The sequence below is a fragment of the Nyctereutes procyonoides genome, unplaced genomic scaffold (assembly GCF_905146905.1).
Source record: "Nyctereutes procyonoides isolate TBG_1078 unplaced genomic scaffold, NYPRO_anot_genome, whole genome shotgun sequence".
NCBI lineage: Eukaryota > Metazoa > Chordata > Mammalia > Carnivora > Canidae > Nyctereutes > Nyctereutes procyonoides.
In genome coordinates, this window is record NW_026575160.1 from 33,691,250 (window position 1) to 33,716,528 (window position 25,279).

A 25,279-nucleotide genomic window follows, 5' to 3' on the forward strand; every position below is an offset into this window, starting at 1 on the left:
CAGTCAATGTCATTCTCACAAGCTGCCTAATGCCATATTAAAAAAAAACTCATTATAATTCATGATTCGACTTTAAGATTTTAAGAACCTCACAATAAATTTGCTATCTTTAAAGAGAAGTTTGGTTTAATTACCGCTTAAACGTTTTTTGTTTTCTTGTTTCAGCCTTTTGATTTGGGTGATATTTTTCGTCATCTGTTCCTCTTATATTTCAGAGGTTCTGTTCACTCTCCGTTTGGACGCTTTATTACAGATTGGTCGTGAAGAAATACATGTGGTTGTCATTTCCCTCAAATCATGTCCATGGGAGGGTCTGTCTGTAGAACTTGCGCTTGGTTTGGAAGGACCGTGGTACAATATGGTGAGACTGAGGAAAGGTAATACTTGCAAAAGGCCAACAGACTCTTCATAGAACTTAAATAAGACCGTGCTCCCCGTGACGTAAAGCCCTTCCGGAGCCCAGCAGACAAAGGTCAGGCCCCTTGTCCCGGCATCCAGAGCTGCGGTGTCTGCTCACCTTTCCCATTCCATCTCTGTCTGCCTTGCATTTCATTGTCGGCACACAGACCCTCCTACCGTTCCTCCCGGATAGCCACTCTTCCTCTCTTCTGTGCTCATGCTGTTCCCTCTTCCCGACTTCCTTCCCCACCTTTAATTTGATCGCACTTGTCCTCTGGTTAAGATGTATCTCAGGCGTCTTGTCATTCAGGAGGCCTTCTTTGTCTTTTGTCCCATCTGGGTTCAGAAGAACTCTTTTGTGTCCCTGAAATATTCCATGCACATCTCTACTATCATACTTACTAGATTATATTCTAATTAATAGTTGATACGCCTGGGCAGCCCGGGTGGCTCAGCAGTTGAGCACCTGCCTTCAGCCCAGGGTGTGATCCTGGAGTCCTGGGATCGAGTCCCACATCGGGCTCCTTGCAGGGAGCCTGCTTCTCCCCCTGCCTGTGTCTCTCCTCTCTGTCTCTCTGTGTCTCTCATGAATAAATGAATAAAATCTTAAAAAAAATAGTTGATATGCCTTGGATACTAATCTAGAGCATGAGTTCTTTCATTAATTTTTAAAAAGATTTTATTTATTTATTTATTTCTTTGAGAGAGCGGGAGAGCATAAGTACATGCGTGCGACCTGGGGAGCAGGCGCAGGGGCAGAGGGACTCAAGCAGACTCGGGCTGAGTAAGTGCGGAGCCCAACATGGGGCTCCGTTACACGACCCTGAGATCATGACCTGAGCCAAAAGCAAGAGTCACATGCTTAACCGACTGAGCCACCCAGGCACCCCCAGAATGTGAGTTCTTGACGATGGTTACTCTTTTATTTGTCTGAGTTGTTTTTACCAGACTTCTGTCCAATGTTAAGCACCCCACCAATATTTGATGAATGAGTGAACAAATGAACAAATAAAAGCTATATTTAATGGAATTAAGTTTTATCCTATCACAAGTGGTAGGATATCAGGTTATAGCCGTGACTCAGACTTCAACCCTGAATCCCAGGTCCTCTGACCAAAGGTATGGGAAAGAGCCACAGGGACGCCAAGGCGACGTTTGGAGCTATGCTTACAGAGAGTTTTTTTTATCTTTAATTCCATATGAAGGAGTAATTTCCAGGGCTTTCTTTTTCTTTTCTTTTCTTTTTTTTCTTTTTTCTTCTTCCTTCCATCCTTTCTTCCTTTCTTTCTTTCTTTCTTTCTTTCTTTCTCTCTCTCTCTCTCTCTCTCTCTCTCTCTCTCTCTCTCTCTCTCTCTCTCTCTTTCTTTCTTTTTTTGTTCTGTATTTGTGATCACATCAGTAGTAGCCAGACTATAGCAACAAAGAAAAGAAACCTTGCTTGCTCTGTGTGCCTCTCCTCAATCTTCAGAGTCTGCCTGCCATTCATCGAGGTCAGTTAGTTAACAACAAATGCAACAGAGAAAAAAAAAATGCAACAGAGAAGTTGTGCCATTAGTCAGCCTGCGGTGCCCTCAGTCTCAATCCTGAATATTAAACAGTGGACTCATTTGGAGAGAATCGGGCAAATATACAGGTTGTAACATTAATCACAGTTACCTAAACCCTCGGCCTTTTCTTCCTTTTAGAAGTGGTGGCTTATCAGGAGATGAAAGAGCAACAAGAAGGCCCCATAGTTTCTGGCGAATGTTAGGTTTCAATGAGGATTTTTCCGATTTTAATTAGTTAAATATTCCCTACCAGCCCATAGCAGTAGAAACACTGCAGTTTTGGGCTTCTTGTCACTCTTACCATTTTCTAACTTCAAATGAAAGGTGACAGAGGATGCTGTGGTTGTAGCTGTTGAACAGCTATTTAAAAAATGACCTTTCTCTCCGCATATCGGATTTGAGATTGGGGGGCGGGGGAGCGAGGGGCTGGCAGGGAGCTTCCAGGGTCCTGACCTTTTTGGAGGTCCATCCTGCCCATGCTCCTGTTGGCCACCCTAGGACCACAGCTCCCTGTTCTCTGTGCTTGTCCATCAGGACCACTGAACTTGCATACACGAAACCACACAGGGACACGCTTTTGAGAGATGTTTCTGCAAATTCACAGTCTCCCACCTCAGTAGGGCCCTTGGTGCTTTCTGTTAGTCTCATCTGTCCACTAGTTCATTCTCCATGATTTTCCTGAGCCCAGGCTCTCCTGCCTCTACCCCGCAGCTGATGAGCCTGTCTCCCCTCCAGTTTTCCTGAGAACATGAGGAAGGAGGGTAAGGAGATTCATACACTCCAGCATGTGTACATATGTTATCTTACTGAATCGGCACAGTCTGAGAGTGGGAGATTACTCTCACACTGAGAGTACTGAGATTACTATTCCTACTGCAGATAACACAACAGACGTGTGGCGCCTCTAAATGGTGTGCTCTACTCCCAAACCGCTTTTCCTTCCCTGTGATGCGCCTTGCTTTACAGCTGAAGCTCGTGGTGTTATCTGTCAATTTTCTCTTTTTCCCACTTCTGAACGTTTAGATACAAATCCATATTTCTTTGATTATTTTTATGCTTCTTTTCCTCCATCCGTGGCCAGTGTCTTCTCCCCTTGGGTGGGCCTTGAGCATGGACTTCCCTTAAATTCCGGCTCCTTCTTGTAATCATTTTATCCCCTCAATACATCTACATGCTTAAAGCTCTTTCTGTATTAAAAATCCATTCCTCATCCTCGTATCTGTCTCTGGATGCTACTCTATCCTTGTTCTTTCCCTCATAGCAAACTTTTGAAAAGCATTTTCTTAATTCTACTGTGTCACCTCCAGTTCAGTCTTCTACACGCTGTAGTCTGGATTCCAGGTCCATCATTTTACTGAAGCTGTTTTGTTCTACAAATATGAGATTTTCAGTTTAAGAAATAACCAAATCCAGTAGTTAACTCTTCAGTCATGACACTTTCGGGCTCCCTGCTGTGTGTGATATCTACCGTGGGATAATCTCTCATTGACGAAACTGTCTTTATGACTTTCACAATACTCCTTTCTCCTAAACTTGTAATTTTTTTCAGGCTATTCATTTTTTATTTTTTAAAGATTTTATTTATTTATTTATTTATTTATTTATTTATTTATTTGATACACAGAGAGAGAGAGAGGCAGAGACACAGGCAGAGGGAGAAGCAGGCTCCACTCAGGGAGCCCGATGTGGGACTCGATCCTGGGACTCCAGGATCACGCCCTGGGCCGAAGGTGGCACTAACCAATGAGCCACCCAGGCTGCCCTCCAGTGTCTTATTGATTTCTGATCCTCTTCTCACCTGTCATCTTTGATTGAAATATTTCCACATCCATTAAATTACCACCTCTCTCTGATGATGTTCCCCAACCTCTGTCACTAGTCCAGACCTCTTAATGGCTCCTAGGCCCATATTTTTTAGCGCCTAATGAACTTCCCTGGGCATCTCAAAGTCTGTAGGTCCAAAACCAGATGTAAAGTCTTTCCATCCGTTCTCACTACCAACATGACTGGTAGCATTGTCCACCCAAGTGTGCGCTGGTCAGAATCTTGGAAGTCACCCTTTGCCCTTCTCTTATGCTCACTTCCAAATAAGAATCATTTAAAACATTCCTAGATCCTCAAAACAACATCCTACCTTCAGTAGTTTATTGCATCAGTTTGTACCCCCCCCCATTTCTTGCCTTAACTAAATTCTTCTTTACTTCTTTATAGGATTTATTTTATTTTCTGATTAAACCAATGGTTAATTGTGACCTATTATGACCGCTATCCTTCTTGTTTTACTTGTTGATTTCATTTATACTGACCACAGATGATCAGGTTTCAGTTACTTATGTTAAAAGTAATAGTATTTTACTATGTCAGTGTCCTTAGCTCTTTTCAGTTTGTGTTTTTATTTTCTTCCCTGTTGTCTACAAATACCTGTTTATTGTTTATTGCATTATAGAGCAGTAGTTTTTTTTAAGATTTTATTTATTTATTCATGAGAGACACAGAGAGAGAAAGAAAAAGAGAGAGAGAGAGGCAGAGACACAGGCAGAGGGAGAAGCAGGCTCCATGCAGGGAGCCCAACGTGGGCCTCGATCCCAGGTCTCCAGGATCGGGCCCTGAGCCGAAGGTGGCGCTAAACTGCTGAGCCACCCGGGCTGCCCAATCTCTCTCTTTCTATTTATGCTGAACTTCAGTTAATAATTTTCTTTTTTGGGACAGCCTGGGTGTCTCAGGGATTGAGCGTCTGCCTTCAGCTCAAGCCCTGACCCCAGGGTCCCGGAATTGAGTCCCACATTGGGCTCCCCGCACGGAGCCTACTTCTCCCTCTGCCTGTATCTCTGCCTCTCTCTCTCTCTCTCTCTCTCTCTCTTTTTCTTTCTCTCTCTCTGTGTCTCTCATGAATAAATAAAATCTAAAGATAAAAACAATTTTCTTTTTTTCCCAACTGTATATGTCACACTATGCACACCACAGGCTGCCATCTGTCACCGTACGGTGCTATTATAATACCATTGACTTTATTCCCTACGTTGTGCCTGTTGTCCCTGTGACTTTTCATCCATTACTACAAGTCTGTGACCCCCCACTCCTCTTCTTTCCTTTGTGCCCATCTCCCCAATCCCTTCCCTTCTGGCAACCACCAGAATCCTCTATATTTATGGGTCTATTTTCTTAAATATCTTAATGTTTAAGGAACCTTTGTGCTAGCATTTTTCTAGATAAATTGATAATGGCCTTCCCTGACATGTCTCAATTGGATATATTGGCCTGGCCTGCCAAGACTTTCTGCCATTCTGATGCGAGGGTCCCATTCGAACACATGACAAAGGAAAATGCAGTCTTGACCAAACAGCGTCTCCTTCTGAAATTGTTTGCATTTGATCTGGTTCCAGTCCAGTTTTAGTAACAACCATTATCTATGTTCGCCAACTGCTTCGCTCTTAGGAGCTCCAAAAACTTCTGTTTGGCCAAGAACAGAAACAGACACGCTGATGTGTGCATGTAAATATGTCCTCATTCTGGTTTCCATCATGGGAAGTGAGCTCAGACGCCTTCCTTGCTTTCTGTCCGTTTATGTGATGACATTTACTGGTGTAACGTAACATCACTTAATGATCCTAATTCAGTACGTTGAGGAAGCTCCCTTTCTCAGGCTGCCGCACCTGAGAAGTGTCTACTGAAATCTCTCACCATTTCCATTAGGAGCTCCATTGCTGGAGTTCTGAATTCTATCCTAAATCTTGAGTGGCAAGAACACTGGTTTGTTTCATTTCTACATTGGAATTAACTGATATTTGATCCAAGTCGTTCACTATCAATAGCTCTATACTATTTCAGTGACCTAAGTTTTGGGTTTTGGTAGATTCATTAGCATATATAAAGGAAGCCCCTAGTAGTGTCTAAAGCTGAGACTTCTAGTGTGTGAAATTTTGAATGAAGTTAATTCGAGGCAAGTAATAACAGATCCTATGATCATCACTACAGTCCGCACTTCAATATTACATTTGTATTTGCTCTTACTAATATTTTTATATGCAAATACATAGACATTGCAAACATGTTCTTACATGAAAGCTGATCCTAGAAAAGAGATTCATAATGTTTAAAAGAAGTACATATTTTTATTAACAATATTGTGGTCCTTAAAGAATCAGTTCTAAGTGTAGTGTTGTTCAAATCTTGCTAAATATCAGCAATTTATTGTAACCTTAAAAAAATTAATTTGGGGGGGGCACCTGGGTGGCGCAGTTGATCACAGTGTCTGGTTAAAGCCTCTGACTCTCGGTTTCGGCTCAGGTTTGAGATCAGGGTCGTGAGATTGAGTCCCACCTCGGGCTCCACGCTCGGTGCAGTCTCTTCAGATTCTGTGTCTCTGCTCTCTCCTTGTCCCTCTCTTCAAATGAATCAATAAATCTTTAAAGAAAAAAAGCAAATGTTGGGATTTTTATCATTTCTGTGAATTTTCAGGGGCTGTCTGCTGAATACTTTACCCAATAATTATTATAACAAATATATCCATTTTTCTGAGACTGGAAGGTAAGACTCCACAGGCATAATGCAAAAAGAAAGAAAAAATAATTTTTTCTTTGATCTTCCTTTGTTTTCATCCCTTTCTCACTTTTATCCCCAAATACTAAAAACCTGCAATTTTTTTTTAAACTCACTTAACTGGTTTTTTTTTTTTCAGTTGACATTTTTATTTATTTTTATTATTTATTTATTTTCAGTTGATATTTTTATACTATTTTCATATTAGGTACTGGTGAAGTAATATTTTCCTACACAGAATGTTTTTAAAAACGTGTCCGGGTTTAGAATGCTCCCTGGTCCAGATGTCAGCACAAGAAGGTCGGAGGGGGGTAACTGGCCGTCGGACTCAAGTACAGATTCCTTCGGGAAACGACTGTTCAATCCTGAGTGCCAGGTTCTAAGAACGGTACTGAAGTGACGGTTTGATTAGGAGACAGACATCGTGTAGTTGGAGGGGCAGCAAGTGCTTTAGCGGCCGATTCCGTGGGCCGCAGCTTGTTTCTCAGGGGTGGGGAGGTTGGAGGCCCAGGGTGAAGCACGGGGGCGCTGCTTCCTTAGCGCGGGCCGGGTGGGAGCTCTCCGGGATCTTCGCGAGGGCACGGACCCCAATCACAGGGCCTCTGCCCTTGATGAGCCGAACGCCCCTGGAGGCCATCCCACGGGGGATCGTATTATAATTTTTAAGATGGATTTTGGGGCATTCAGTCTACTGCACAGGGATTCTGTGAAGATCGAATGAAGACAAACGGAAGATGCCCTTGAAACTGCCCCGAGGGATCCCTGGGTGGCGCAGCGGTTTGGCGCCTGCCTTTGGCCCAGGGCGCGATCCTGGAGATCTGGGATTGAATCCTATGTCGGGCTCCCGGTGCATGGAGCCTGCTTCTCCCTCTGCCTGTGTCTCTGCCTCTCTCTCTCTCTCTCTCTCTATGTGACTATCATAAATAAAAAAAAAAAATTAAAAAAAAAAAATAAAAAAAAAAAAGAAACTGCCCTGAGCGAGGCCGCCCGTCCCTCTTTCCCGTCCCGCGTCCCCGCGAGCTGCGTCTCTGACAAGGCAGCTGTGCTCCTCCAAGCCTCCCTGCCTCCCACCGGCCTACCCAGTGGCATTTGACCGTCTGTCTTTCCATGGCCTTCTGGAATTGCTTGGTGGCCGCTTGCGCTCCCCGGACCATGCTGCACTGCTCATTTCTCTGAGCGCCTGAGCTTTGCCCCCGCCTGGTCAGCCCTTGATTCCCTCTGCCCCAGGCGCCTACCCTTGGCCCCAGGCCTCCATTGTGATTGTTTCCATCCCATCTGCTGCTTCAGGCATTTGTGGGCCTCTGCTGCACCGCCCCCCATGACCTTCTGGAATGCGGGAGCACGCAGACCAGCCCACCAGCCTGAACTCGTGCAGATCTCCCACAGAGCCTCCAACTGCCTTCCTCCTGGTGGGAGTAGAGGCTGCACCGAGTGTAAATCTTGAATCCGTGCACTGCTGCCCACAGCCCCCATCACGGCATTTGATGGGTTTCTACTCTGTGCCAGACTCCCAGTCTGGCAATCCCATGTCGATGAGTTAGAGCTCCACCAACAGAGAAGGGTCTGCTGAGGGCCCTCGGGAGGGCGCGGGAATCTCACAGGTGACCCTGACTCAGGAGTCGGTGTGCGGGTGGAAGAATGGAGGAGTAAGTGAACGGACCATTTATTTCAGTTGTCTAGAGCGGACGTGTGGTCCTCTGCAGGCCTCCGCGTGGCTGGGCACCGCATCGTCTCCTGTTGCAACCACAGTGAGTCCTAATCCTTCCTTCACGACAGTCGCTGATAACACTCAGGTGGATACGGGGTAGTTGTGATGAGTTCTGTACACCTGCTTTCTCAGGGACGCCAGCCTGCCTCAGCCACTGAAGGTTCCAGCTGCAATGTTAAGCATATTAATTGGAAATTTAAAAAATAATGTTTAAGCATAAGAGTAAACCGACATTTCATTATTAAAGATAGGTAAAATCTATTTAATGCTTCTTTGGTTTGTGTTTCATCCTCGTGCACAATTTTAACACTTCATTAGTTTACTTCCTTTGGCTTGCTACTTCTAATTTGAAACAATCTTGTTTCTAGAGCCCTTTGCAAGAAGAACCTCAAGTTATTTTTTTTTTTTTCTGGGCTTTTTCTGCTTTACAGACTTTTCACAAAAAGAATTTGGAATCTTTTTGTGTTTTAATCACAAACATTCAATTTAATCACAATTAATTAAACCACAATTTAATCACAAAGATTCAGGAGTGTTCTTGAACCTGTACTGTATTTGGCCCCATGATCTAGTTGGTGTTTAAAACTGAATCTAGACTCAATATAATCATTTGATATACTTCACGCATAATCTAGTCATTTAGAGTCATTGAGGTTTAAAATGTCCAGACTTCATAAATAAATAAAAATTAAAAAAAAAAAAAAAGGGATCCCTGGGTGGCGCAGCGGTTTGGCGCCTGCCTTTGGCCCAGGGCGCGATCCTGGAGACCCGGGATCGAATCCCACGTCGGGCTCCCGGTGCATGGAGCCTGCTCCTCCCTCTGCCTGTGTCTCTGCCTCTCTCTCTCTCTCATTCTATGTGACTATCATAAATAAATAAAAATTTTTTAAAAAAAATAAAATAAAATAAAATGTCCAGACTTAAAGTCTTTCTGGATACTCTTCAGCAGAAATTTAATAGGGACTACTCAACAAAATTATCATGTGCCAGTCAAATACGACCTAGAGCCTGATTCAGAAATGTTTCTTAGTTGTTGGTTTTTTTTTTTTTTCTGTTGTCATTGCATGGTAGATCTTTTTGAGATTTTAAACTCATAAAACAAAAAACATGATCATGTTTTATTTGTCTGATTTAGCCATTAAACCAGTATTTTATTGAACATGTACTACGTGCCAGGCTTTTTTTCCTAGCTGCTGGGGTGCGGAAACTACTCAGTAAACCTCATGTTTTAGGAGAATAAATATAAAATAAGGAGAAGGGATTGAGAACGACCATGGAGGAAAGTGTTTTTTTATGCAGGGTGTTCAGGGAAGGCCTCCCCAAGGAGGTGCATTGAGCAGAGAGACCTGATAGACGTGGGAACGTGAGTGAGTGGGCCTTGCAGACACCTGGGGCGGAGCCGTCGGGAAGCATTCCTGAGAAGTGACAGCGAGTGCCAAGCCCCGAGGCCTCCCGTGCTCCAGGGAGAGAAGCCTGTGTGACTGGAATCCACGGCAGGAAATGGGATCAGAGAGGGTGGGAAAGATGGGGTCTTAGAGAACCTCTTGGCTGCGTTAGGGAGTTTGCATTTTCAGGCAGTGGCTCAGCAGTTTAGTGCTGCCTTCAGCCCAGGACGTGATCCTGGAGATCCAGGATAGATTCCCACGTCAGGCTCCCTGCGTGGAGCCTGCTTCTCCCTCTGCCTGTGTCTGCCTCTCTCTCTGTGTGTGTCTCTCGTGAATAAATAAATAAATAAAAATCTTTTAAAAAAAAAAAAAAGGAGCTTGCATTTTCTTCTGAGTGAGATGGAGGGTATTAGAGGGACCCAGGTCAGGAAACGACATGATTTGATAAATATTTTAAAAGATAAGTTATTGATTATATTAGTATTCTTATGTCACATAACAAATTGCTTTGGATTTAGTGGCTTTTATTTTATTTTTTTTAAAGATTTTATATATATAGGGAGGGAGGGAGCCAGGAGAGAAGCAGAGGGATAGGGGAAGTGAGAATCTTAAGCAGACTCCCCACTGAGTGTAGAGCCTGACACGGAGCTGGGCTCATGGCTTGACCTCAGGACCCCAAGGTCATGACCTGAGCCCAAATTGAGAGTCAGGTGCTTAATGGACTGAGCCACCCAGGGGCCCCAAGTTTTGTGGCTTTTAAGCACATTTCTAATCAGGGCGCCTGGGTGGCTCAGTCAGTTGGGCGTCTGCCTTCGGCATGGAGCATGATTCTGTGGGTCCTGGGATCGAGCCCTGCGTCGGGCCCCCTGCACAGTGGGGAGTTTCCTCCCTCTAGCCCTCTCTCCCCAACTCATGCTTGCTCTCTCTTTCTCTCTCTCTTCTGTCAAATAAATAAAATCTTTTAAAAAAAATAATTTATTATCTCATAGTTTCCATGGGTCAGGGGTCAGAGAGGAGTGACCGCTGAACCGGGTGCTCTGCTCAGGGTCCCCTGAGTGAAACCGAGCCGCTGGCTGGGCTGTGTTCTCACGTGAAGTGTGGGGCTTCGGCGGGGCATTGGCAGGGTTCCCTTCCTTTTTGTAAGATTGAGGTCCAGGTCCCTATTTTTTGTTTGTTTATTTTGTTTATTTGGTTAACTACTACTTCTGCTGCCATAAAAAAAGACTCACAGAATTTTCCATCTTCAGCATTTTTAAGTGCACAGTTTGGTCGTGTTATGTGTACTCATGTTGTTGGAAAACAGATCCCCAGGACTTTTCCTCTTGCACAGCGGGATTCTGTACCCATTAAGCAGCGCCCCGTCTCCAGGTGACAGCCGTTCTGCTTTCTCCCCGTGAATTTGGTTATTTTAGGAACCTCGTGTGTAGAGGAACCACCCGGTGTTGGTCTGTTTGTAACTGGCATGTGGTGTGCTTGTTTTGCTGGCTGTCGGCCTGGGGCCGCTCCGGGATCCGGGGCCTGGCTGGACGCCCCGCTCTTCCAGCCCCGGCGGGGGGCAGGCACGGCTTCGAATGTCTGGCACATTGATCTCTCCATCCGCAGTGAGCTGGGATGAGCCTTCTGTACTGTCACAGCATCGCAGCAGGGACCCCCGTCACCTTTGTCGTGTAACGTGACCTGGTTACAGGAATGGCTATCCTGTCATATTCTCAGAGGTCTGCCCACCATGTCAGGGAGAGTGGGTTTGTAGGTGGGGGGCCCGAGGAGAAGCCAGAGACCCACTAGAAGGCCCTGGAAATGTCCAAGCCGTTGCTTCTCAAAATTTAATGTGTCCATGCATCTCCTGGGGACCCAGTTAAAATTAGCCTGTTGCTTAGCAGCGTCCTGGTGGGACCTGCCCCTCAGTCGCCCTCACGGTCTCCGGGTGATGGCAGGTGCTCGGGGCGCGGCAAGACTGGGGCCCGCAGGGACAGCGGCCTGGGCTGGGCAGCTAGCGGCAGCCGTGAGCCGTCTGCTGGAGGACGTCCCTGGGAGGCGGACCCAGAGGCTCGATGGGGAAGAGACAGGGACGGGCGCCGGGATGGCTTCTGCGTGCAGGGGATGACGGAGATGGCAGGAGCAGCTGGTTGCCCGGCAGAAGTCCAGCGTTTGGTGGTGGCCGCGCCGCGCCAGGATCCGCAGAGGTGACCGCCAGCCACGCACGCAGTGCAGGCTCGTTCGTGGACCCTGGGAGTTTCGTGTTTGTTGCACCACGACCGTGAGCCTCCTGCTGGGTGCGGGAGGACATAGGAGCGTGCGCGGGCCCACGGACTCCTGCTGCACGTTCCCCATTGCCGTCGCACGCCATCAGTCGGCCGAGCAGTTTGCCCCAGGCCCACAACCTTTACGGGACAAGCGGCAGATGGGCCGAATCATAAAGCTGTGCCTAGAGGCCAGAGTATGCCCGGGGCAGAGTGAAGGCCATCGGCTCCGGCTCTCCAGGAAGAGGGCGCGTCTTCCTAATAAGTTTTCAGATCAGCTCTGATTCCGTGCACCTGCGCCAAAATTTCTTGACAGTCATGCAGAGGGGGGTCCCAGTCTGGGTTAGGGAGACGAGAGGCATGGGGTATTGGCCGACCCTGACAGGGTCTGCCTCCAGCTTTAGTTCTATGTATATGGCCAGTCGGTGCCGGGCCAGCCCAGTTCCCCCAGTTTCTGCCCACACTTGGGGAAAGTCCTGCAGCCAACGGTCAGTGTCAGTCACTGGGGCTGAGGGTGTTTGATGGAGACAATATTAGTGTTCTAAACTCAGGACAAGCACCTGAATCGGGTGCCCCTCCTTGTTTAGGATTTTTGCCCCTTCGGGGTAGAAGCGAATTTGTGCCCTCATCTTGGTGAGCAAATTCCGACCTAACAACAGGTAGGGACACTCGGGGATGACCATGAAGGAGTGGGATACCCGGCCCATGCCGAGATCCACAGTTCTCTGGGTAGTCCATGAGTACTGTTGGCGCCCGTGGCCCCTTGCACCATGAGGTCTTGCTTGCCAATTTTCCTTGGGGTTGTAATAAAACCAAATGTTGTGCCCCAGTGTCCACTAGGAATTCAACGGGCTGTCCCTCCACTCTGAGCGTTACCCTGGGCTCGGGGAGGGGTGCCGAACCCCGACTCCCCTAGTCGTCCAGGTCCACCATCTCCAAGATCTTGGCAGGGGCCTTAGATCTTTTGTTAGGACAGTCTTTCACCCAGTGGCCCTCTTCCTTGCAATAAGCACATTGGTTTTTGTTCAGTTTAGGGCGCTCCCGACGGGGACCAGGGCCATCCTCCTTACCTGTCCCTGAAGCCAGCTTCTTGAGGTGCCTCCATCTTTCCCGTGGGTCATCCATGGTTGTGGCCAGCAGGATCTTGGCCAAGTTTCAGGTCTGCCGGTCACTTAGTTTGGTTTGTTGCTCTTCTGGACTTTCTCTATTATTATAGACTTTTTTTGCTACTATTACTAAGTCCTGCAAGCTCTTCTCCCCTAGTCTCTCTACTCTTTGCAGTATCTTTTTAATGTCTGAAGCAGCCTGGTTACAAAGGCCATGATAATTGCAGCCTTTGTTTCCGGGGCTTCTGGGTTCCTAGGGGTGCACTGCCTAAAAGCCTCCATGACTGTCTCTAGGAAGGCTGCTGGACTCTCATCCTTACCCTGTCTCACAACATATACCTCGGCCGGATCGGTAGGCTTGCCGAGGAGCCTGGAGACCCGCCGGGAGAGTCTGGCAGTGGACCTAGAGTCTCTCCTTACCTTCAGCCGAGTTGTGTGCTTTGGGGAGTAAAAATGGTTTTAGCCAAGGAGGGGGGATTCTCGATCATGTCCTGCCAGACCAGGATGTAGGGCACCTGGTCAGGGTGGCTGTCTGGTTTGTCCCTGAAGATCACGGCCTTAACCTTTAAGATAAAAGGTAGGTGGAAAGTTCCTTCTTGGGGCCATCCCACGTCAAAGGTTGGCCATTCTGACATGCAGTAAGTTTGAAATTTCCCTCTCCATATGTCTGTGCTCAGATTATGAGCTCTTTCCCTAACGTCCGAGAAGTGGGAGAGCATAAGAGGCAGGGGAGTGGTTTTTGTCTGCCCCATTATGTGCCCCATCCACACCAAGACACAGACAGCAAAGACGATTAACAAGGACACAATAACACAGACAAACATTCCAGTGCGGCCGCAGAGACAAAACAGAAAGTAACCCGAAAGGGCTGGCAGTCGGCCCTCCTTACAGATGAGGACCCAGTCCTCCCGGCAGGGGCAAGGGACATCTCCTCAAGACCCCCGGTCGATGGCCCACCAGTGCATCCGCCTAAGCCAATGTCAATCTAATACAGATGGGAATTCCTACAGGTAAAAGTACAGTATAGAGCTCTCAGAGAATATGCGCACAAAAAGTGGAAAAAGTTGAGTACACTCACCAGGCGTGAAACCCTCTGGATGTGGTCCTGGGGGTCTCTCGGATCCCGGACGAGCCCCCAGATGTTGTGCCCAAGATTGCGAGTCCAAGAAGCCACCAAGGAGCTGACTCCGATGCAAGTACACGAGGGTTTATTAACAAGCTCGAGCTTGGGTCCAAGTCCCTGCTCTGCTGTGTCGGGTGCACTTGGACCCAAGCTCGAGCTTGTTAATAAACTCTCATGTACTTGCATTGGTGTCAGCTCCTCAGTGGTTTCTGAGGTTCACCATCTTGGGCACAATATAACAAATAACAAACAAGAGTGAGAGAGAGGAGGAGACATTTCAGGGAGAGCATGAGGATCACATAGGTGGGGTGACAGGAGGCCGGAAGGGACCCGCCCCACGGAGCACACAGGGAGGCCAGAACCTGGCACCTGCCGCACCTGATGGCTGGACCTGGCCTTGCACAGGCCGGAGAGGTGGTGGGAGGCTGCTGTCGATTAGCCAGGAGCGAGGGCCCAGCTGAGCCCTTGCTGAGTCAGAGCTCGAGCGGCTTCACAGAGGCCTCCCACCGTGGATCACAGCAAAGCCCAGAACCCCACCCTGGCACAACTGCTTTAGGAACCGATTCAAAAATGTTCCAGTGTCTTCTACTATTATATCTATGGTTACGAAATGTCTGGACTACTTAAGAATACAAAGCTGAGCTTTTTGCACAGTATCTAAAAAACTAACTTCTTACCCTTTCCTTTCCCTAGGGGCACTGAATCAAAAAAACTGGGGAAAGAAGTACCCAACGTGTAGTAGCCCCAAACAGTCTCCCATCAACATTGATGAAGATCTTACCCAAGTCAACGTGAATCTTAAGAAACTTAAATTTCAGGGTTGGGATAAAACATCTTTGGAAAACACCTTCATTCATAACACTGGGAAAACAGGTAAAATGTTTGCATTTTGTTTGTGACTTGAGTGTGTCTATTGGGCTCAGAGTATGTTTATATATCAATTTCATTTTATTTTCATTTCCTTCATTTTATTTCATTTCCTTTTTGTGTGTGTAAAGTACTATGACCTGCCCTGAAACTTTAGTAGAAGAAACCAAGTATAATACAGTAAATCGGAAGTTTAGATGACATTTTGAAAATGTGTACAAAAATAAAATGACCTGGGTCATCCCATCCTGTTCTCCAATAATATAACAATAGTGATGCCTCCACAGAAGATGTGATAACACAGGATACAGCTGATGCAGTTTAATAACTCCATCTCTGGTTAAATCACCTAGTTAATCAGAATTTCCTTTCCTCGGACACTGTGTTGACGCTTGTTTGCTCAACCCCATGCTATGTTCAATATTGGGACACAAAAAAAAGCAATCAACTATAATTGAATTTTAAGAAAAGAAATTAGTAAAAAAAAAATAAAGAAATTAATGCTTCTATATACAAAGTTCAAAATTATATACTGTCCTTAGAAAGAATTCTCTAAATGCTTTTTTAAAAGAGCTGTCTTTTTTTTCCCTAAATATACAAAATATAATACCACAAAAAAATTCCAGTAAACAATAGAGGGACAAAATAATCTTCAAGAGTAAATAACTTTCCTTTTCTGATACTATATTTTAAACAAAATTATAGTATATGGGGAAGTTATATAATAAAAGCAAATATACTCATCAGAAAAACTATTCTAAATTATAATAGAAGCTATGTTGAGTGGTTTTATCATTAGTTAATCTTTATTCTTGATATTTTGGTAATGCAATTATTTGAATGTAGTAATTTTAAGTCCCATGAGGGTAATAATTTTTCTATCAGTTCCTGATACACACTAAGCATTCAATAGGTGTTTTTAAACTAATGAATAATTAATAAAATTATTATACATTATAAGATGTTCATTAAATACATAACAGCATATTGTCCTGAAACTTGATGTTCTCATTACCAGTCTTGAAAGATGTTACAGAGAAGTAAAGCAGGTAATATCTGCTTTATTTTCCTTAAAGGAATCTAGTTAAATGCTTGACCTTTCTAGGTTCACTGCTGGCTCTTTCAAGTGGAACCGTGACGGGTGGAACGTTTAGCAAGTTACCTAAACTCTATGATTCAGTTTCCCTGTCTGTAAAAGGGAGTCTTAATGGTATCCCTTCCTTCATTGTGTGAGGTTGTGTAAAAGGCAAGTGTTTAACACATATAAAGTACTCAGTGCAGTGCCTAGCACATTGCAAGTGGTACAGAAATGTTGAGCATTGCTGCTACTGTTTGTTGTTTTTGTTGTTATTATTACTAATGGAAGTTTAGGTCTCTAGCTAGCTGGCCAAGATGTTGCGTTCAGTCCCTAACGCCAACCATGGTTTCTTGCCTCATGGAACAAAGACTATTTAAATCTGATGGAGAGACAGTAAAAGGCTCTTAAAAGAAGCATTGGTTTTTCAGACCGTTTGTAAAATAGAGTCAAAATATCTGCTGTGGAGCTCAAACAAGAGCAGTTAAGATTCTGGGTTGCCCCTTGGGGTGCAAACATCACATGGCTAAGACCCCTCCAGTGGGAAGGGATTTCCCACCAGACAGAAGTGCGGGAGCCTCCTGAAGCTGGGATGATGCCTGCTTGCAGGGACCAGGACATGGGACAAGACACCTGCTGATAAGGAGTGGGGAGGGTTGAAAGTGAGGGGGGGCACCTCCAAGGGAAGACATTTCTTCTCCACTTTTCTGTTCCTTCTCTCTCTGCGCTGTCCCCTCACCACCATCAAATGCCTTAGGAAAGCAGAGCTGTGGGGCAGGTGATTTCGGGACACCAAGCAGAACAGGGCAGAGGGACAGAGGGACCGGCTGCCTGCTGCGGTTCGAGTCCTACGGCAGTGAAGGTCCTTGTCTTAGTTCACTGAGATACATCCAGTGTATCTTTGCAGAGTTACAAGCTTAGCTTCCAAATGGCAACTTCATTGTTTTTCATTTAGCAAATAATTTTTTAATGTACCTTTGACTGAGGAAAAGTTAGTTGAAATTTGTAATTTTGATGTTCAGAAAGAGATGCAATTCTGTGTTGTTGTTTTTTTTTTTTTCTCTCTCTAAAGTGGAGATTAATCTCACTAATGACTACCGTCTCAGTGGAGGAGTTTCAGAAATGGTGTTCAAAGCAAGCAAGATAAGTTTCCACTGGGGAAAATGCAATATGTCTTCTGAAGGATCAGAACATAGTTTAGAAGGACAAAAATTTCCACTTGAAGTAAGTCTGGTTCCACGGGTTACTCTGTTTCGTTTTCTAAACCATCTAGATTTTTATGTAGTGTATGACTTGATTAATTTATGATCAAATTTTATAATTTATAGTTATATCTGTCTGGTTTCTTGGTTGATATCTACCTTCCTCACTGGACTAAGCTCAGTAAGACCTATACTTGATTTTCCACTTCTTGCAACCCAGGGGGCCACACTATAGATGTCTGACATCTGAGCAGATGTTGAGTAAAAGAAATGAAATTCCTCTTACAGCTCAGGAGGAGAGGGAAAAAAAAAAAGAAAATTTTATCAATTTACTGGAGTATCAGAGAAATGCAAAATAAAATGAGAACATTTTTCAGTTTTGAATTTTGTAAAAAAAATATACAAATAAATAATGAGTATACAACAAATGCTTTGATACATCTGGAAAGAGTATAAATTGGTATTTTCCTTGTTTTTATCCAGAACTTTACACATTTTATTCCCAATGCCCACCATATCTACTCATAACAATTTAGTCTAAAAAATAAAAACAGGCTCAAAAATGTATGTGCAAAGATATTTAATAATAAAAAATTGAAAGAAAAGGAAATGGTTGCATACATCATGATGGAGGGGCTTGTGGCTGGCTCAGTCTGTGACACATGTGACCCTTGATCTCCGGGTTGGAAGTTTGAGCCCCACATTCAGTGTAGAAATTAGAAATTACCGAATAAAAATGTATTTAAAAATATATTATGATGGAATATTACAGATCTTGTAAAAATCATGTGTTTCAATGACTTATTTACACAGAAAAGGTTCATCATGAGATATTAATGGGTTTTTTCTTTTTTAAGATATTACTGCTTTTAAAAAGCAGAAAATAAAATAATATTGCAGTATCATTACTCTGATTTTGTAAAACATGGAAACTCGTTAAACAGTGACTGAGGGCCCCGAGTCTGAGTCGGATGGACTAGGGTTGACTACTGACTTCACCATTTAGGAATCATGGACGTGACATTATGCAAATATTTAATTTACCTGAGCTTCCATGTGTCCCTTGTGAAAGTGACATAAGAGGAGTAGCACCTGCCTTATGAAGTTATTATGAACATTAAATGAGAGAGAGAATTATTACTGTTGTAAAAATAATTGAGGGAAGCCAAGAAGACATGAACAGTGATTTTCCCTGGGTGATGGCCTGATAGGTGCCTTTTCTTTTCTCCTTCAAAATTCCCATATTTTTAAAGTTAGTTGTAATGAAACTGTGTTCCTTTCGTTGTCAAAATAGTTATTATTGAGAATAAAAATAAGATGAGTGAATTATCCGTTAAAGAACTAAAAAGCTTTTAATGTGGATAAGCACATTCTGATTTACAGCTGATCCATTTTTTTCAGTGGATAACTGTTAAGGATATTAATTATCCTTAAGGAAAAGCACATTCATCAAATTTGGTTTGTCGAAGGAAATAAGAGTCAATGCCTTACACATAGAACGTTCTCCCGTCAGGGAGATTCACTCTGTCACAATACTACTCATTTAGAGCAAAGAGGAGAATGAAGAAAACCCCTCACCACACAAGCCCCTGCACCAGCAGAACAAATGGTGCAGCATCTGTGCACTACACCTCAGACATCTTCTTATTAGAAAGCCCCTCGGGTTCTCTCCCAGGGACCGTGTGTTTGTTGTCTCTCTTCCTTGGACTCTGTCCAGCAAGGTGTACACAGGGAGCTCAGGGCATCCTTGACTTGGTGGGGGTTGGCTCCTGCACCCCGTCCTCTCAGGTCAGCCCTAGGTGAGGTGGGAGGGCGGAGGGACCGCGGCCCACCTTTGTCTCTTGCCTTGGAACTGGCCCCCGCCCCCGGCCCAGGTGGCTGGAGGGACCCTACGTTCCCCAGAGCCCCATGGAGTGGCCCCTGCCTGTCCCCCACCATCGTGTCTTCTCGGCCGTGTGCTCAGCTGCAGTCACAGCCAGCTACCTCCCAGTGCCCTCGGTCCTCCCCTCTTGCCCCCTGCCCGCCCCCTGCCCACACCCGCCTTCACCTCCTCCACCAGTGTTGCAGCTGCCCCCCCGCCAGGTTGGTTTACAGCCCCTCTCCCAGCAGTCTTTGCCATCACCTGGGGCAGGAGCCACGGCCGTCCTGGCCCTCACACCTGCTGTCTCTCCAGTCACGGCTCCAACCCAGCATCGGCCTTGGCAGAGGCTTTCCAACAGGCTGAGGGGCCCGATTTCCACGCTCGGGACATGGGGTGCACGGTGAGCAGCGAGAGGAAAGGCTGAAGGAGAACCTCACAAGGGACACAGCCTGGCGGCAGGACAGGACACTCGGAATAGGACCTTGAAATTCTTTTTGGTATTTTGTAGGTAGATGCGGAGAGTCCTTGAGCATTTCACCATTAGCAGAACGCGGGGGCACCGGGCGGCACAGCCCACCAAGCGCCCGGCTCTTGCCTTCGGCTCAGGTCATGATCTCAAGGTTGGGAGATCAGGCCCTGTGCTGGGCTCTGAGCTCAGTGCAGAGTCTGCTTGAGGTTCTCCGTCCCCGCCCCCTTCTGTCCCTCCTCCCCACAAGCACCCTCTCTCGCTCGCTCTCAAATAAATACAGAAGTCTCAAAAGAACTGAAAGGTGGTATGATAATGTCCAAAAGGTAACCCAGACCATTAGGAAAGGCACGTCCAGCCAAAGATGAAACCACACTTGAAAGAATTCCAACAAAATAATCACAGTGGGGATCCCTGGGTGGCGCAGCGATTTGGCGCCTGCCTTTGGCCCAGGGCGCAATCCTGGAGACCCGGGATCGAATCCCACGTCGGGCTCCCGGTGCATGGGGCCTGCTTCTCCCTCTGCCTATGTCTCTGCCTCTCTCTCTCTGTGTGACGAAAGAAAGAAAGAAAGAAAGAAAGAAAGAAAGAAAGAAAGAAAGAAAGAAAGAAAGAAAGAAAGAAAGAAAGAAAGAAAGAAGGAAAGGAAAGGAAGAAAGGAAGGAAGAAAGAAAGAAAGAAAGGAAGAAAGGAAGAAAGAAAAAGAAAAAATAGTCACAGTGATATTTGATAGTTTATCTTATGAGACGGCTTTTCTAGGATGTTATTGCCTCAGTATTCCCTGTTAGCCCCATTGCGGCCGTTTCTGTCCTCCATGTGTCTCACGTTGCATTTCCTTCCTCCCTGCAGGGTGGTAAGTGTTAGTGAATGCAGGCGTCTACACGTGTAATGGATAAAAGATTCTGAAACTGTACAGAATATAGAATCATGCAGCTTTAAAGAGCCTTTCTAATAGTATTTATTGAATTGGTGAATTACTTTATCGCTCCTGTGGTGCCCTTTGGATGTCCTCGTGTATAATAAAGCTGTCACTGTTGCATCCGCAGATGCAGATCTACTGCTTTGACGCGGACCGGTTTTCAAGTTTTGAGGAAGCAGTAAAAGCAAAAGGGAAGTTAAGAGCTTTATCCGTTCTGTTCGAGGTAATCATGATGCGTAGATCGAACGCTAACCTAATTCCTTCCGCGATCACCTGATATGACGTTTTGAGGCATGCTCTTTGATGGAAGAGCTCGCAAGTGGGAATAACTGGTGATGGTCTTCAAACAGAACAGCCCCCTGGCTGCTGTGTGGCAGAGGGGGCTCTTGCTTTCACTGATGGGGTACGTGGCTTCCCGCGAGCAGCTGTTGTGCAGCCCGGACTGGCCCCTGGGGACTCGCACAGCATCCTAAGCACGTGGAGCAGGGGCTGTGAAGCCGCAGTTTTACGCTGTACTTTTCTCAGTGCAGAATTGAAAAGGTAGCCGATTTCTGTGCACGTTACTTGTTTTTATCTCCCTGTTTAAAAAACAAGTGTGCGTTTGGAGGACTTTGCTTTTGGGCACTGAAAATGCAATGCATTCATCTTTTCATTGAAGAGTCATCAAATAAGAGTCATTGAAGAAGAGTTAATCAAATGTTTTATCCCATTCTTAGAATGTCATTCTTCTTTAATAGGTTGGCATGGAAGAAAATCTGGATTACAAAGCAATTATTGACGGAGTCGAGAGTGTCAGCCGTTTCGGTAAGCTCTTTGGAGAAATCTCTTTCTTCCAGATTTCTCCTTTGGATGCATGTGAATGTTTATAATATTACAAATGTAACTTGTTCCAAGAGGAGGAAGGAAAGACCTTTTCAAAGAAGAGCAATCGTTCAGTTCTCACACTTGACGATTTATTACACGTCTCACTAAAGAATATTTTACCTGAAATTTTTGTCTTATAAAAATCATAAAATGTTCATGTTAAGCAGGAAATTGAAGTTTTCCGATTTTATTCTTGAAGATAATGACATCACGCATTTAAAATGTGTTTATCTACTCTGGGGGCGCCTGGGGGCTCTGTTGGTTAAGCATCGCACTCTTGATTTAGGCTCAGGTCATGATCTCAGGTCTTGGGATTGAGCCCCGAGTTGGGCTCCATGCTCAGTGAGAAATCCACTTAGGGTTCTGTGTCTCCCTCCATCCTCCCCCTGTGCCCTACATGCGCCGGAGCATGCTCTCTCCCTCTCTCAAATAAATGAATAAATCTTTAAAAAATAAAATGTATTCATCCATTCTGACTGCATTGTACATTTGTTAAAGACTCTATAATCTGAGACCAGTTAATTTCATAAACATCATATTTTAAACTGAAAAGAGAATTATTACTCAAGTTAAAATTTATTTCCTGGTGGTTTCCTTGATAGGTCCTTTGCTTTTCCAGTATGACAGGGTTTTTGGAAGAAGGCAAACACTTACATAGAAGAAGATGCCATATGCTTTGATATTGTTCCACCGTGGATCTTGGCATTTGTCACGGTGAATGCTCGTGACAACATGGGCAACAGACAGCCAACCTGTTATTATTGTTATTTTATTTTTAGTAAGCATCCACACACACGGTATTAAAGCTGCTGCTCTGAGTTACTGCTAAAATAAGAATCATTCCTCTCCAGGAAGCTGCAAAATTTTGAAAGCAGGAACCAAATTCATATAGATCCTTTTTGAAAGCAAAAGCCAGGCCTAGCATTGATTCCTCTCTGTCGCCCACATGTGATGATCTTGATGGACAGAACTTTGCAGAAGTCAGGAATTGGTGAGCTCACACAGGGCTGCTTTCATTGGGTTTTTTTTTGAAAGGTGCAATCAAATGCAAGATGAAGTTGTTACCTTCCTCCATCCACTCGATTGCGGAATTGGGCACTGAATGCCATAAGCCACGCTTAATTTTTCCCTCACTTAGTCGGAAAGTGGATTTTATCAAGACTGAAAGAAGGCAACTTGTTTGAATCCCTACACTGAAACTCGTGCGGAAGATGAACTCTGAATGTCCCCAGGCCTTGCGGCAGCCCCAAGTCCCAACAAGAGGGGGTTAGTCCTGACTTGTGCCGCTGCGGCACTTGGGCCGCTTGTTCCCAAGGCTTCATCGTTGTTTCTGGGTCTCCCTAGGAGCGTCCTTTGAGGCTCACAGGAGTTTAAGAACCAATTTGCTCATATTCTTTGGCTAAGGTTTCCTTTTGAATGTTAACTGTGCGCAAGCCATTGAGGGAAGCGCTTCATCGGAGCCTCGGCTGCCGCCTAATAACCTCCCTGAGATTCTGGATTCCCAGCAGCGCCATTCGTCCTGTCTCCTGGCTCTTAGTTTGGAAACAGAACTTCCTGTCTCTCGGACTGCCTGGGGCCACTTCCCAATCTGCCCCCAGGTCCTCTGCTCTCTGAGTCTCTGCCCTGCTACCTGTGCACCGGCTTCTTTCCTCCTCCTTTACCAGAAAAGAGAATAATAATCCTGCAGGTGTATCACCTGCCCCACTAGATACTTAATATTTCAATATAGTCAGCAAGGACACGTGAGCTTATATGGTTAAGAAGTGGTAGTAGAGCCAGGGTGCAGATCCTGGTCTGTCCACAGAATTTGCTCCCTCTACACTGTAGGGATTCGTATTAGTTATATGCGTCAATTTGACCTGAATGGTTATTAGATATGATCTGTACAAACTAAATAGTGAAATCCTCTGAAAGGTAAATGTCTCTATTTTGAGAGTTCTTAGACTAAATCTATCTCAGAGTCTAGAAAATCCCCTCGTGCCCCATAAACTGAAGGCTTCCCAATATTGGCCTTTGGCCGTGGCGGCCGGGAGGCGGTGACGTGGAGCTACAGCCTCGCTCCCCAGTCCTGCTCCATATTCTCCGCAGAATGTCAGTTGTTCAACAAGCAACACTTTTCCGCGATCATCGAGACTATGAAATCTCTTATTCCAACGTGGACCAATTCCTCATTTCTTATATTCCTCCAAAAGACAGACCCATGTCCCATCCGTTCCCCACTCCGACCTCTCCTTCTTTCCCTTCCTTCCACCATACCTGCTCCATGTTGGGCGAGAGAGCAGGTGAGGTGGCATCGACACAGGCTAGCATGTTGGTATTCCCCGAGCGGAGTCCACGAAAACAAGAGAACTGTTGGTTGGTTGGACTCTTCCAAGTTGCAGAGGAAGAGACACACTCCAGGGAACATTATCCGTGATTCTCAACTGGGAGTTGGCATAAGGACGGTTTCTGATGCTTTCTTAATCACAAATTCAGCCCAGGAATTTGTATACTGAAAAGTCCTTGCAGACTGTGTTGACATGGCCCCATCTTAATCTTACCGCCCTAAGTAGCAAGAGTCGGTCAGGTATTTAGGGGCTCTTCCCTATGCGTGACCCTGTCACGGTCTTTGTCTCCTTATCTCCCTCCTATTCATCTTCCCCCCTTGCTAGCAACCTCCTATAAAAGGGGAGCATCTGGTTGATGATTTAGTCACCAATGTGTGTTCAAATGAATAGTGACTGGTTGCCAATACAGCCGCATTGACTCAGGTGTGATTCTCGCCTGTGTTAACAGTAGTGAGGTGATTCAGAGGAAGCAAATGTCTTTGCTAGACGTATATTCAAAAAAATTACCTTATTCCAATTTTCTTGAAAGACCATGGCCTAATTGAAAAGCTCTACTGTAATTGAAAAGTCCTGTGATATCCAAGACAGAAGTCCAGGATGTATATGTAAATAACATTTTAAAAACAAGGTACAAAACAGTATTTCAAGAAAATTCTCTGTTTCACCATCCCTATTCAGATCTCACCTCCTTTCTTCCCTTTCTGGCCTCAAAACTCTCACGGTGTCATTTCATTTCCCGCCTAATTTAGCAGTGAGTCAATGTTTGGCTCCTGACTTAATTAGTATTCTCCACATCCGCATTTCCACAGAACATTTGTAAGATAAATTTCATCTTCAGCAGAAAAAAGAAACAGTTGTAGCCCACTGATGATTAAGAAGGAGGCTATTTAATCATGACATTTCTTGGATATTAAAAGCATAAATCTGAAAGTGGGAAACATTCACATATTAAAGATATTTTTCTCAGTTTCAGATAACGTGAATCCAAGTCTGAATTCTGATAATCTCATGTTGATACGAAAAGAGAGGGAGACATACTTTTAGAAGTTACTAATGAATCTGCTAAACCAAGCAGAACTTGAATTTTCCAACGGTTTAAAATTAGATTTAGGTTGTATATACACAACATTATCGATTCAGCCAAGCAGATTTTCATTTCTAAGTTTCAGTCTTAATTTCAGACTGGAAGCAATTATCTATAATTTTAATTATTACCATCATTCCCTCCTTCCTTCAAAACTTTCTGGATTGTAGAAAAATTAGCATTCAGTAATTTAACTTCTAAATGGATTTCTTTTTCTTTGAGGCTTTCTGGATATGCCCAGTCTTCATGGAGTTTAGAGTTGGAATAGACTATGAAAATAATCTAGGCCAGTCATTTTACTTTATCAGGTGGAAAGAAGGTTCAAAAAGACCTAACATCTTGCAAAAGCTTCACTGTACTTTGGGTTTTCTTTTTCTTTTTTTAAGATTTAATTTATTTATTCAGAGAGACGCAGAAAGAGAGGCAGAGGCCCAGGCAGAGGGAGTAGCAGGCTCCGTGTGGGAAGCCCGACCTAGGACTTGATCCCAGGGACCCCGGGGTCGCGCCCTGGGCCGCCAGGTGCCCCTACTCTGGGTTTTCAGTGCCGGCTGCATGTTTAAATCACCA

At 45.0% G+C, this 25,279-nt stretch overlaps 1 protein-coding gene across 1 annotated transcript in view; it reads left to right on the forward strand.

Annotated features, from left to right (window-relative positions):
* The window catches only part of PTPRZ1 (protein tyrosine phosphatase receptor type Z1), a 173,136-nt gene that overhangs the window by 77,314 nt on the left and 70,543 nt on the right, over window positions 1-25,279 (forward strand). Inside the window, exons 3-6 of the mRNA XM_055314632.1 lie at window positions 14,741-14,920; window positions 17,062-17,213; window positions 20,565-20,660; window positions 21,175-21,241. Of these exons, the coding sequence (XP_055170607.1) occupies window positions 14,741-14,920; window positions 17,062-17,213; window positions 20,565-20,660; window positions 21,175-21,241 (495 nt within the window). The remainder of the gene's footprint in view (window positions 1-14,740; window positions 14,921-17,061; window positions 17,214-20,564; window positions 20,661-21,174; window positions 21,242-25,279) is intronic.